At 40.4% G+C, this 15,144-nt stretch overlaps 1 protein-coding gene across 8 annotated transcripts in view; it reads right to left on the reverse strand.

The window, feature by feature from the left end:
- LOC115788621 (uncharacterized) overlaps window positions 1-10,567 on the reverse strand; it is a 49,549-nt gene extending 38,982 nt beyond the window's left edge. For all 8 annotated transcript variants that reach the window (XM_030741727.1, XM_030741729.1, XM_030741728.1 and 5 more), the window contains exon 1: window positions 10,403-10,567. In XM_030741727.1, coding sequence (XP_030597587.1) covers window positions 10,403-10,426 — 24 coding nt within the window. In that variant the 5' untranslated portion in view covers window positions 10,427-10,567. The remainder of the gene's footprint in view (window positions 1-10,402) is intronic.
- Window positions 10,568-15,144: the final 4,577 nt, after the last annotated feature.

A 15,144-nucleotide genomic window follows, 5' to 3' on the forward strand; every position in this document is an offset into this window, starting at 1 on the left:
TAACAGGTGCATCGGTGGTGATCACCGCTGTTAAAGGGTTAAGTACGTAACTTCCATAAGTGGCCGATGTTGCCAGTATTTTCAGCATGTGTGAGATGCACTGTGTTTTAATTATCGTGTGGCCATGTCCCAGTGTTTTACATACTGTGCTGGCCATGAGAAACTGACATCCCCCCTCCTGCTGTCTCGCTCTTTATTTGTGGTCAACCTTTTTTGGGGTGCAAACCTATTTGTCCCTCTGCTTTTTCCACTTCTTTGTTCATTCCCTCACATCCATTCTGATAATTTCAGCAATCTCCCTGCATGGATTTGCTGGCATTTGTGAGTCTTTATATTGTTGCTATGATTATTATTCTTTATGAGATGATGATGACTACCATTTTCTCACTAATGAATTAAAAAACTGACGAAAAAAGTATGTGGAATAGCACGGGAGGAGTCAACTGTGCTAAACAGGCCAATCACAATTGTTGGGGGCTGCGTCAACTCGACATGTAGTTACATTTCTCAAGAGGCGCATGTCAGGTTACGTTGTAGGTTCCTGCGTAGGATTTAGAGGGGTTTCCAGTTACGTACGCAGGCCGCAAAGACCTGACACAGAAGTCTGGCTCCAATCACAATATGTGTTTGACATGGATAACGTGTCAGTCAAATGCTGAACGGATGAAGTCGGCCAGAACAGGGAAAGGAGCAAAAGCAAAGTTCACCAGGAACCTCTGTCAAACCCTTGGCGGTGCAGTGGGACCTGGGTTCCACCTGGAGCACTACAATGCCTGGCGTCATGAGACGAGAGTATGCAGGCAGTTCCCGGAGGATTAAGGACTTGATACAATTGACTGACCCCCACATTTGCCTGACCTAAAATCCAATAGAACACCTCTAAAGACATTATGTTTTGGTCTATCCGACCTCAGTCTGTCCAGGAGCTCAGTGATGCCTGGCCCAGATCTCGGAGGAGATCCCACAGGACACCATCCATTGTCTGCACTGAAACTGCACTTCACACCCAACATAGGGTTATTACAGTAATTATTGATGGAAGTACACGAACAATGGCACTTTTGAAACACACTGAGTCGATTAAAACATGTTCGGCGGTATACGGTTAATACTTAATGATAACCTTCATCCATTAAAACAATACTGGGGACTTATGTGTGATGATGATAGTAAACTGGCGTTGGCTTGCCTCTGTCTCATCCACAGGTGTGTTGTGTTTTGAGTTGCATACGAATTACGTCAAGATACTACTGCCGCATTGCTATATCGACTCCACCCACATTGAGGTAGTACTCAATTGCAATGGAAACAAAACAAGACCGGGGCGAGTTGTACAGAGTCGACCTGCGCTGAGTAGGTACCAGGGTTATTATAGTTAACGAAAACGAACGAAATAACGAAAACTGAAATTGAAAAAACATTGTCGTTAACTGAAATAAATAAAAACTAAAATTAAAAGGAAGAAACGACAACTAACTAAAACTGAATTGAGAGTTTACAAAACTAACTAAAACTAACTGAAATTATAGATATTGTTTATTTTTTCAAAAGTCTTGTGGATTGATATGAAATCATTTTTTTCCTCTCTCCGAGTTTAAGCTCGGAACGCCGTCGGGCAAATGGGTGCGCATGTGCGTGCGTAGACCTGAGAAGCGCACACAAGGCAGCTACGGAAACCGCTCTCATCCTACAAGGCAACCTGGCCTCCACCTCCAGAGAAACGTGACTACTCGTCGGGTCAACGCAGCCACAACGTTGTGTTTAGTCCTTGTGCGTTTCCGGCTACTTTGTCAGATAATAACAATCAGGAATAATAATCAAAGCATTAATATAAGGACTCACAAATGTCAGCAAATTCCTGGAGGGAGCTGCTGAAACTATGGGAATGGACGTGAAGGAATGAAGAAAGTGAAAAAACAGGGACAAATATGTTTGCACCCTAAAAACTGAGCACAAAGAGCAAGGACCAAAAAAACCCCCAGCACACAACCACAAGGTAATTAACACACGCAATCCAGCTATACATGCATAAATGCGGACATGAGGTTGGACACTTCCGTAGGCTACATAGGCCGCAAAGACCCTTCAAGTCTAATCAGCGAGCATCTAACCAAGCTAGCTCCAAAACAGAAGCAGCATCAGGTGGTGAGAACATCAGGATGCAGCTGGATTTGAGCTTTGACTCCTTCAAGGAGTTTGTTTTTGTCAAACACCACATGTAGGTGTTGTTAATCTACTGCACTGAGGCTGAACTTTATTGTGGAGTTTATTGTAGAATTTATCGAGTTTTGGAGTTCATATTGTTCTTTGTTTCTCCCTGTTGATGTTCATGTGTGTCCTTAATATTACACACATTTAGCATGTAGTTCTGCTGTCTGAACAGTTGGTTGCTGAATATATTTCTTTAAAGGGTATCTTTAAAGGGTACCTGATTAAGTATGAAAATACTAAAACTAATACTGAAACTAACTAAAACTAACTAAAACTAAGCATAAAACCAAAAATAAAAACTAATAAAAACGAGCAAAACCACTCTGAAAACGAATTAAAACTAACTGAATTAAGAGTAAAAAAAGTAAAAACTAACTAAAATTAAACTATAATGTAAAATCCAAAACTATTATAACCCTGGTAGGTACTAATAGAAATGCGGCATAAGCCCTTCATAAATCATGTTGACTGCTTATATTGGTAAATAGAGTGCAAAGACATAACATATTAATTTGTTGCCAGCACAAAGTGTACAACCTTGATATTGTAATCTTTAGCTGACAGAAACTCAAAATAGTGTCTGTATTTCCAGCTAAAAACGTGAATTTCTCTCCTCCCTCCATTGTTTACATTTGTGTTGCTATGTGGCATTATTGTCCTCATGCTGAAAACGGGACTTAATTGTCGCATCGGCCAGATATCACTCCCCAAGATCCAAGAAGAAAGCAAAAATCTCTTCTTACTAAGGAAAATGACAAAATAGTAACAGTGACTTGATAAGTAACTAATCTGATTACTAGATTGCAAATAGTAACTCATTAGATTACTCATTACCATTACTAAAGTAACACATTACTGACATCACTCGTCAGCTGTCCTGTGTTCCAAGTTTTCTCTGGTTCAGATTCTGAATAAGCACTCCTTCCTTTCCTGAGGCTGGTTCAAAGTCAGCTGATTTTTCCCTGCTCCAGAATTTAAGGGTCATGGTAGTAGGTACTACACAGACTTACATCCACGTGTTGTCTCTGCCTGCTACTGATCATCGATATTGTATGAAATTTGTCTTCTCTGTTCTCAAGACTCTTTACCCACCGGAGGTGTAAAAGCCATGCCAATGTTCCGTGTGTTAAAATATTTTTCATACTCCCCTGTTCTTAATGCAGCAATTCACACCAACCGCATCACTACACAGGACAAATTTGTGGCATTTATTTTTTCAGATCAAGTTCGATTTTTCTGACTTTCACAAGCAAGCAAACATATCTGCCCAATCAAAGTGCTGCATTTAGCAACAAGTGAGCACCAATATACTAAATATACAGTGATGTGGGAACAGTAAATTCCTGCTATTTCACCTTAGACACAGAGCTACACGCTGCTCCGGGTCAGTTGGCTCTCTGAAATTATTTCCCTCCCTCCTCAAATGCGATCCCAACTCTGCCAACAAGAGCTCAAACTGTCCCACTGATATCCTGAAATATGCACAAAAGCGGCTGTGATCCAGCTTCAACTCCAGGATCAAACTGTGAAACTCTCCCTGCTGCTGCGTTCTTATGAGAGTTGGATGAACCTAGAATCTGTTTCTTCCTTTTGTTTAGAAACATCAGGCCCTCATTACGTTGAAGCTTGATATTGACTCCCCCCCCCCCCCCCCCCCTTCCCCTGTGCGTTTTATGAGAATGATTTATTCGCAAAAATGCAAATAAAACTGCGCAAAAAAGGCAGGTAGGTTACACGACAAGTTTGCATCCAAGGATTTGGAATTTGTCATTTTTACGCTACGCATCCGGTGTGTAACCGTCTTTGTGTCCACTAACATCTGTCCAACTCCTTATTCTGAGTTGACTGATGTCTTACCTGTTCTTTTTCCTAAACCAAAATCTTATCTGCTAAGGGGTCAGTTGACTTCCCTGTCAATACCAAGCCTGCAAAACAGCCATGTCTCTCAGTTGTCCTCCTGCTATTTATTGAGCAACTTTCTCTGCTGGCTTCCAGCCTAAGGAACATCTGTCCCACCTCTGTAACTTGCTACCTGCTCAACCACCCAAGAGGCACCTCTAGCAAAGCCCTTGAAAGTTTCTGCCTTTGGCCGTACTTCTGGGCCATCTTCTTCAGTGACTAAGTTTATCTGATCCAGAGTTCTAGCCAGAAAAAATTCACAGTCCAGCGATCAGATGACTGAGGGAAAGTTGGTCCACTGGAGGCTGGATAATAGCTTGCTAGTGCTAATAGCCACACCTACTTGCTAATTGTGTCAGTTCCAATAGCAAAATTAAAACAAAATTAAATTAAAACAAAAATTCTGTTTCCCATAACCTTTAGTCAGATAACAGGTCATAGGCCAATCCTTATAGCTTTCCTGGCACCCTAACCCTGTGTTGGAATATATAACAAATGCATTACAAATTGACAGGTTATTACTGAATTATATAAAAGTGCATTACTCAAACTGGTATGATAGAGAATGTATCCTGCATATTAGAAATTATGTAATTTACTTTATTAAGACAGAATTTAGAAGAAGCTGCAGAAACAAAACGTACTCTTATGTAGCAACATGCATTAGTAGATTGCACTCATACATTTATATAGAAGCAAGTGTAGGTGCCAGCTTTGAGAGCAGGGGAAAGTGCACAGAGAGGTCAGATAGAAGCATGCAACTAAATACACATTAAATGTTCAGAGTACAAAGGTGTCAGTCAAAGCAGTGAACAGGAAACTGTCATAGGCAGAAGCAGGATGCTGTTCTTGTTCTCTGTGTCTCGTTTTGCCAGGTGTTAAGGAGGAGAAGCAGGAAAGCAGGTGAGAATAGAGACAGATGTGTTCAAGGTCACAAAAGGCGAAACGAGGCAAAAAGAGAAGCTGCACCCAGCAACACCAAAAACCGCAACCAAGCAGCTGGCGACGACACCCCTTACTATGTCTTACACATTTGTAATAAAAGCCAGATCAAGGAAAGACAGTTCACGAAGTCTGATGCCCCTGAGTGCTGATCGATTGTCTGTGGATAAGGAAAACTCGCAGTCTGATCCGGAGCTCTGTAATCATCTTTTCTCTGAGGATTTGTAATAAACTCACTGTGTTTGAAATTTACTGACTCCTGTCACTCTTCATAAACGAGCATGTGAGTCCAGAGTGGATGAGCGGACTCTTCACCTGCCATCTACTACAAGTCTCTGTCATGTACCCCTCTTTGTTTTCTCTTTCAGAAGAACGGGGAGATTCGAAACTTTCGCCTTGCTGCCACTCCTCCACTGGCATCTTTCAGTGCAAATGTCCATCATGGTGTGTAGATGGATACCAGCAATGCTGTTGGCAATTCAATTTCCAGATGGCAAGCACAAAAGTAGTTTTGCAAATTTCCTGATAAAAGCATATCTATTACGCTACATGCAATAAATCAAGGTCATCATGGTCTTTAAAATAAACAAACATCAAAATACTAAAGAGCCAAAAAGCAGAACAGAACAGAAAAAAAAATTTAAAAAAAAAAAAAAAAAGGGACACTCCACCAATTTTATACAAAAAGAAGTTGCTAGAAAGAGTTACCTTCTAAATTAAAAGAATCCTGATGACATCAACAGGGAGGATTTAAAAGTCACCTGAATAAGAGTGTTCATTTCCAGAGCTTAATTTGTGCCAATTCTGATTGTTGCTTCACACCTTTATGGAACAAATTGCTGGGGTGTCCCTTTAAAAAAAAAAAAAAAAAAAAAAAGACAATGAGCCATTTGTACTCACTGGCCACTTTAGTCAGTACACCTTGGTAGTGCCAGGCTGGACCTTTTTTCAGTCTTAATTCTTCATGCCAAAATTCAACAAGGTGCTGGAAAGATTTTGGTCCATATTGATAGCATCACACAGTTGAAACAGATTTGTCAGCGGCACATCCATGATGTGAATCTCTCGTTCCACCACATCCCAAAGGTGCTCTATTGAATGGTGACTGTGGAGGCCATTTGAATACAGTGAACTCACTGTGATCTTAAAGAAACCAGTTGCAAGTGATCTGAGCTTTGTGACGTGGTGTGTTAGCCTCCTGGAAGCAGGCATCAGATGATCGACTCATCAGACCAGGCAATATTTTTCTGATCTTCTGTGTCTAATTTTTGCAGAGCCCGTGTGAACTGTAGCCTCACTTTCCTGTTCTTTGATGACAGGAGCAGCACCTCATGTGGTCTTCTGCTGCTGTAGGCCATCTGCTTCAAAGATTTAAAAATATGTCTTCAGAGATGCTCTTGAGTACCTGGGTTGTAACAAGGGGTTACTTGAGTTACTGCTGCCGTCCTGTTAGCTTGAAGCTGTCCGACCAGTCTCCTCTGACATCAACAAGGCATTTTCTCCCAGAGGAGTGTTGCTCACTGGATAGTTTCTCTTTTTCAGACCAGTCTCTGTAAACCCTAGCAATGGCTGCATGAGGAAAAATCCCATTAGAGCAGCGGTTTCTGAAATACACAGAACCAGCCCATGTGGTACCAACAGCCATGCCATGTTCGGAGTCAGTCAAACCACTGTTCTTCCCCATTCTGATGCTCAGTTTGAACCTTACCAGGTCATCTTCACCATATCTACATGTTTAAATGCACTGAATTACTGCCATGAGATTGGCCAATTAGACATTTGCATTATCAAGCAGCTGAACAGGTGTATCTAATTCAATGGCCAGTGAGTTTACACAATTACATTGCATTTGTTACATTCAATTTACAATACAGCAACATGCTCCTGAGTTGTTGAGTCACATCCACATGCCCTGAGCAATAAATTTGACAATTCCCATCCATTTTCTTCAACTAATCATTTCCAGGGTCACGGAGGGGCTGGAGCCTATCCCAGCCGTCACAGGGTGAGAGGCAGGGTACACCCTGTACAAGTCGCCAGCATCAGACCAATTTTCTGTTTTGATGAGACAATAGGTCCAGCTTTGGTCTGGCTGTAGCTGCTTCTTCTGGCAATGTGTTCCATTATAAAACTTATAGAAATATGCCTATTTTTACAGAACATACAGTGTTGGTCGTTCACGCCTCTTTCTCCAAACCCTTCAGTAATGTTGCCATCACTCAGCTGGCAACTTTCAGTGCAGAGGTCCATCATGCTGGTAATTACCAGTTTGCAGTGGCAAAGCTATCAAAATGCAGTCCTGGCTTCTTTTGACATGGTGTCGCCTCATTCGAAGCAATTCCATTTTCTTAACCACTTGTCCCTTTCTGGATCACGGGAGGAGTGGGTTGTGATAGACTGGCAGCCTGTCCAGTCTATCACAGGGCTAATACAAAAAAGACAAACGTTGATGCTTGAGTTCAGCAAATGCAAACAGTTTAAAGCTGTGAAAACACAAGATGCTTTGAAATACCCTCATGTTTTCACATTCTTCCTACTGCTAGGACTTACAAATTAATCCTTGAAGGCCATTGTTCATGGTGGGTTTTTTTTTTTTGTCGTTTTGTTTTTTTATCTCCTTATAAAGTTAACACCAATGATAAAGTCATGTGTCTCAATTGTGGCCCAGCGTGGAGATTTCAGACGCTTGTGTTGTTTCTCCCTTTCATTTGGATGCTATGGCACCAATTAGCAGAGATGTATAAAGTACTGGAGTAGAGGAGTGGAGAAGTACAAGTACTATATAAAAAAAATTGACTTGAGTAAAAGTTGAAGTGTTCTTTTAACACCATACTCAAGTGGAAGTACAGAAGTACTCAATTTTTTTGGTACTTAAGTATTGCAAGTAGAAGTATTTCAAAAATTGCTACTCAAGTACCGAAAGTACAAGTAAAAGTACAAGTACTGTGTATATTAAAGAAAGGCAGTCAAAAGTTTGATTATCATTGTTTATATTATTTCAAACATTTGAAAGGCACAATGTATTTGGCTGAAGCTGGAGTACAATGATAAAAGGCCATACAAGTGTTTACAAAAAAACAAACACAAATAAAACATCTCAAAAGGCCAGAGGGGCAGCTAAAAGACAAACCTGGACAAGGTGTTCCTGGGACGTCATCCATCTCGATATCGGACAGTAAGCTGACACGTTTTGTCCTGAATACTTGCAAGCAACAGCGCAAAAGGCGGAGATGAAGCCTGCGGTTTTTTTTTTGGTTTTTTTTTTTTTAATAGGCTTGATCGCTCAAATCGCCCAATGATGAGCCAGCTTCATAAACCGTGACAGCGCTATCTACCGCTCTGGCATTGATACTATGACTTGGGGATGATTAATAACGTTTTCATAATAGTAACGAGTAACGATTCAGCACGTGAAAAATGTATTGGAGTAAAAGTATTTAATCAAAAATATATAGTGGAGTAAAAGTGAAAGTAGGGGAAAAATATGTACTCCAATAAAGTACAGATACTGCATTTTAGTACTTAAGTACAGTACTTAAGTAGTTCTACTTCGTTACTATACATCTCTGCCAATTAGGCCTCGGGCTTTGTAAAAAGTGAGAACATTGTTCTCTCACCTCTACTTTATTGTTCTTTCTGAAGTGATCAACAGAATGCCTTTGATTGTAATCCAATTATCTCCATGAAGGGGACTGAAAGACGACGTCTAAGGACTTGTTGTCAATAAAATGCAAAAGCAGGACAGTCTCTGGAGCTTGAAAAAGGCGACTGGACTTCTTTTTGTTTCTTGAAGACGTTTCACCTCTCATCCGAAAGGCTTCTTCAGTTCTCAACCAAATGGTGGAGAGACCCAGGTATTTAAACCCCTGTGGGCGTAGTCCCCTGGAGGTGGTTATGACCCTCTATTGATCATGTGCGTGAACACATGTGCCCAGGTGTGAAGGGGGCGTGGGTCATTTTTAATCAGTGGTTTCAGTTGTAACCAATTTAGGACTCCGCTCCATTGTTTCCTGTGGCCTATTGAGGTCACTGGAACAAAGGTGTGAATGGGGGTTGAGACGTCTGGGAAGGGAGCTCAGGACAGCACTGTAAGCGGGGGAAAGTTGGTGACGTCTTCAAGAAACAAAAAGAAGTCCAGTCGCCTTTTTCAAGCTCCAGAGACTACTATGACCTGGATGACTGTGAATCTACACAGACAAAAGCAGGACAGTGTCCCAGTTCACAAACTTTTCACAAATTTAAAACTGAATTTTAGCAATACTTTTTCCACCTCGGAAGTTCACATTTAGATCCAGATTTGGAAAAATCTCTCATGTGAACCTGGTCCCATGTGGTTTAGACAGAGAAAAAAGTGAAAACACCATTGTTCCAATTTAAAAAAAAAAAAAAAAAAAAAAAAAAAACACAACAACACATACTCATATATGAAACATTTAGTGTAAAAAGTACCCCCCCCCCCCCAAACAAAAACACAGACTAATTTTTTTCTTGATTTGTTTTTTCCTATTGGCTGCAAACAATTCTACAAAAAGCCTTAATATAGAATCAGAAAACAGAGCACCCATTTTGACTTGCTGCCCTTATATCAAATTTATGCAAAGACTAAGATTACCTTTCAGTTCCCTTTATTATATTTATGCTTTACTTCCTCTCAGACTATTAAACTCCACTACTGTGGCGGCAGCTGGGAGAAAAAAAAAAAAAAAAAAAAAAAAAAAAAAAAAAGTCTCTCTCTCTCTCTCTCTCTCTCACACACACACACACACACACACACACACACACACACACACCTTTGATTGATTAAGTCTACCGGCAGCAGAGCAACTGATTTTTACAACTGAAAATAAAATGATGCTATTAGAAAAATATGAAGGGATAAAAACACAATAAAGAAACACAGCTGCTGCTGCTGTTAATATAATAGGCCGTCTGGTTATTAATGGCCATATAATTTAAATGCATATGCAAGATTGTTATAAGGTCCACAAGTAAAAATAAGTACTCTGATTTGTTTTACGTGTCAATATGTGTGAATTACACATATTTCACCGCTGACGCTGCAAAAAAAAAAAAAAACCCCAACCCCCCCCCCCAAAAAAAAAAAAAAAAAAAAAAAAAAAACACAAATGTGGTTTTGATGATGATCGGTTGACAAATGCACAGAGTTAAAATCTGTCAACAAGATATCAGCAACAATTTGTGACACCATCTAGGACGGCATAGCGCGAAGTCTGCTCACACAAAGATGGCTAACGCGTTTAGGGCGCTACTGCGACTTTCAATTTTCTTAACAGTCCGCCAACCTGAAACTGCAGTGCCTCAAACCACAAGCACGGATCAAAGTACCCACCTGGCAACTGTAGCTGCACTCCATGGTCAAACTTTACTGGCTCTGCATGCAAACAAAAAACGCTTCTCTCCAGGCAGAAAATGTATTTTTTTTAAAAAGTAGTCATCGGCTCATCGGAGGTGGTTGCGGGTGGCTCCAGTCCAAACAGCAGTCAAGAGGATAATGTTTCCCTCTAACCCGGGATCACAGTTGCCGCGAGAGCACATTTTAAAGCAGTGGAGGACCGACTCCTCCCTCCCCTGACGCTCTATTTGGTAATCTAGCCGGAAGTTGGGTGTGTTTAGCTGTAAAACGCGGGCAGCGAAGATACGTCCATCCATTTTCCAGACGTGCCTCCTTTTCTTAATCACTTTGGATAGAAGAGTTCATTAGGAAAAGAGAAAAGCGATGCGCTGAGTCCCTACACCAGTTTCCTTAATTATATGACTGTTTTATATAGGTCATATTTTGCAGGTGGCTTTGTGGGATATGTATTTGTACGAGTTTCCCTTTCAGTGTCATGATCCTGGGCCGGTGGCCCAGTGCTTTGTGTTCTTTTGGTTATGTTTTGTTATCTCTTATTATGTTTATTTGGTTTCTCTCATGTGGGTCTTCAGTTGGTTATGGGTTTGTGCTTAGTCTGCATTTGTGTCTTTGTTTACTTCCTGTTTTAGTTTGATAGTTTAGTACTCCCTGTGTGTCCTGTCTAGTTTTGCTTCCCTTGTTTATTAGGTAGATTCTGTTCACCTGTGCCCTGTGTTCCCCAGCTGTTTCTTGTTACCCGCCATTACCTTCTGTATGTATTTAAGCCCCTGGGTTTGCTTCGTTCTTTGTCGCGTCCTTGTCTCTGTATGGGCAGTGTCGTCTGCACTGCCTGCTGTGTGCCTCACGTTTCCTGCCATGTCCATAGTTATGCTTATGTTCAAGTTTAGTTTTGTGTATTGCTGGCACCCGCCCAGATCTTTTGTTAAATAAAGTTCCGAGCTAAAGTACGCTTTGCCTCTGAGTCCTGCACTGGGGTCCTCTGCCTTGCCTGCACCAGCGAAACGTGACATTCAGGAGAAGAATATTTGAAGCACCCCATTTACTGCCAATTGCGCGATGCGCGCTTTTACCAATGTGGCACAGTAATAGTAATAGCCTTAATTAACACAGGGACGGCTCGGGATCTGACACTAAATGTTTGGGCAGCTGTTACACAGTTTATACGGTAGAAGATTTTGTAATAACGCAGCTGCTCTGGATAAAGCCTGCGCTCCGCCACCAGTCTCAGTCAGGACTTCACGCACAGTGCGCAGCGTTTCCTACCAGGAGAGTTATCCTTAAAAACATACTGATTCTCCTTCATCTTCCTCACAGCCGTCTGGATTCCTTCGCTGTTTTCAAAGAGAAAACATGCGTAAAGCTCAGACTCTATTATTATCACTCGCTCATATTCCCTCATTGGGTCTGCTGGTTTTTGAGCCGCTAATTTGCTCTCGGTAGAATGCTGGTTATAACTTAAGTGAGCTGGCTGGGTATAGTAGATCATCCTGCGGATACAACATCACAATAATTTGCCCTGCTTAGTGTATCAGCTGCATACCCCCATAAAATGAAAAAACTTTCTTCCTCCTTGTTTAGGATTTCTATTAATTTAAATTCCCTCCATCCATCACTTATCCCAGCAGATTAAAATTAACTCGTGATAATCCTAAAGGCTGCAATACAGCAACTGGTATTAATGCTAATGCAAATTTAAATAAGAAGAACCCTCTCCTTTAATAAAGTATGGTGCCCGCGTATCCTGTGCTAAAGGAAGTGAGGTGTCTGATGCTCTGGATGCCTGAAAATTGCTATCAAGACACAACAGGTCTCCAGGTCAGAGAGGAACCTTCCTAAGCAAAATGGAGTTTAGGAACCCTGCCCCCAATCTTTAGTATCCACACACGTGCACGGGGTTTTGGGGGGTGGGGTGCCAGCAGTGAAGCAGAGCAAATCCAGCTGATGAGTTAATGATTTCCTGAGTTTTAACGGTGCAGAGACTAAGAAACAAAGACACACTAAGAAGTGTGTTGTGTGGAGAATAATTGTGGGATGGGTTATTTGCTGAAATTAAAAAAAAGGATTGATGATCATACTTAATTTTTTTTTTTTTTTTTCCTGAATGTAACCTGTGGTGTTGAACTAGTGTTGATCTTTACTGCTGCTTGAACCCTGTTGTGGAAGACATTGGAAAGGACACATACTGGTAACTGTGGTTCACTTGTATGCATATCTACTGATAACAATGTTGCTCTTTGTTATGTACACAAATGCCTCTGTGATTTACACATTTAATATCTTTTAAGCATCTTTCAAAAAAATCTGTAAATAGCAAACACGAACAAAGAAAGTTTTCTCCAGGAATGCTTTTTTCCTTTATTGACTCTGCTCTTCATTAGTCACCTGCTGTGGTCATTTTTAAGAGTTTTTAATTTGTGTTTAGCAAGAATCCAAAAGTCAGAATCTGAGTTTGAGAAGACAAATTTAGGCTTTGACCCCAGTGTTGACATGACAAATGCTTGCAGAAACAGTTACTGTGTACAAGCTACTTTCCTTTATTTAACTTCATGCTTGCAAATGCTGAAAGTAACCGCAGCACTCACTGATGTGTGTGCAGAGACTGATGACCATTCTTATTATCACCATGGCCATGGTGCAATTTGTTTTGCTGGCTTATGATTGTCTGTTGAGAACGTCAGAGTTCATGTTGCTGCAAGTTCAACCTGAAACACACCTGTTACAGCTGATGCCAGTGGGAGGGCATTTATTGAAAAAGAAATATATGTGATTGTTGACAGGTTGACTTGTACCTGAGTCCCTATGTACAGATATATATGTGGAGTAGCTAGAGAAGACAAAACCTTATTGCATATTTAAATACCTATGAATACATCTTTAACCCTCCTATTCTGAGTTTTAATTGTATCCAACTTCAATTTATGTACCAATCATTTCCTGGTTTGTGTCCAAATCTCTTTTAAAAGACACTAGATGTGCTCATAGACCTTTACCTTGTAAGATATGTGAATATATAACATGGTTTACCTCATATGTGAAACAAAACACTCGGAATGCATTATTCCAGTGGTTCTCAGACTTTTTCTGTGATTCCTCACTTTGCAGGAAGAAATATTTTCAAACCCCACCTCAACAAAACAATAACAGAAATGCCTAGGTGTTACTTTATTTAGATAACAAACTCATTCATATTTAATTCTTCAGTAACTTTTGTTGTGCAAATAAAAGAACAACTTTCACTTCAATCATATATTTATCATCAAGTGACTTTTAAATATTCTTTATCAGGGTAAAAACTGTCATTGTCAACAGGTGTACGCGTGCCAACCTCAAACACGTCATTTCCGAAGTGGCACACCTTTGCCGGTACCCCATCCACACTTGTCCGTTTCAAATTAGGTATGTTTACAGCTCCCCCAACCCATCCTCCTTGTGGGACTGTGTCTCTCCAAAATATATTTAATTTGCATTAGTTCTGTTATCATATGTGTCAAGGATTTGGGCTGTGTAGATGAATGTGGACAAGACCAACTTCGCTCAGGTGAAGGCTTTTTAGAGTTTCCTGCATGGATTCATTATTTTGTTTTATCCAGCGACTATGGTGAATATGTATTTTGTTTTGTTTTTTTTAGACTGTTAAAACTACCATTCCTTTTTGGATTTATTTAAACTTGGTTGTAAACAGAGAGCGAATCTTTAAATCAGCTTTTCCATTCAAAACAACAGTTACATTCCATGTCCAGTCTTTCTTAAGCAAAACTATGGTGAAAGCAGTCGGGCCTGTATCTAAGGGAAATGAGTTTGTCAAGAGTTACTAACAAAGCTCCAGTCTCCCCACATCTGCAACAAACATATACTTGAACTCACAGAAAGAGCCCTGCCTTCCTTTACCACAAAGTACCAAACTTTTTTTTGTGTGTGTATGTTTATAAAACTTCAGACTTTCACAGCCTGCATCATTTACTTTTAAAAAACAACCATTTGGGACTACTGTTACAGTATAATACTGCATCATTGGTAAAGCAAAGAAAGAAAGAAAACTGATGCCGTTTATGACAATACCTGGATAATTTACTCATCCATAGCTCACGGTGGTTACCAAAAACAAACAAGCAAATAAATTATGCTGAATTCACCGTCCTTCGACTCCTACAATGCTTTTGACTTCAGTAAGAAGAAGAGGAACATATTTCTAGGGATGTAATCTCCGCTGATGAAAGTTGATATAGGTCCTTTCAGGAGAAAGGAAATAGAACCAGTGACTATGCAAATTCAGTTAAAAAAAAAAAAAAAAATGTTTACAGGCAAGGTGACACAAAGCAGGGAAACAACAACACAACAAAAAACAGACACAGACTGAGGACTTAAATACAGACACTAGATAATCAGGGAACAGACAGCAGGTGAGGGGCACAGCTGAATGTAATTAAACAAATGAGATGAGGGAAAGCAAAACTAGACAAACCACAGGGCACAGGGGACTGTCAAAAACAAGAAACTAGGTGGAGACAGAAACGCAGACTTGACACACTGCACAGGAAATAAACAACACAACAAAAACACCTCAGACCAGAGACTTGACAGAGGGACGGGACAGACACTAAAACAGAAGGGAGACAGGTACAAAGGGAACTAGCAAATCAATATGTAAATAGCAATAACTAATAACAGAAGAAGAAGAAGAAGAAGAAACAGCCTTTATTGTCCCACAGAGGGGAAAT

Source organism: Archocentrus centrarchus, chromosome 11 (assembly GCF_007364275.1).
Source record: "Archocentrus centrarchus isolate MPI-CPG fArcCen1 chromosome 11, fArcCen1, whole genome shotgun sequence".
NCBI classification, from domain to species: Eukaryota; Metazoa; Chordata; class Actinopteri; order Cichliformes; family Cichlidae; genus Archocentrus; species Archocentrus centrarchus.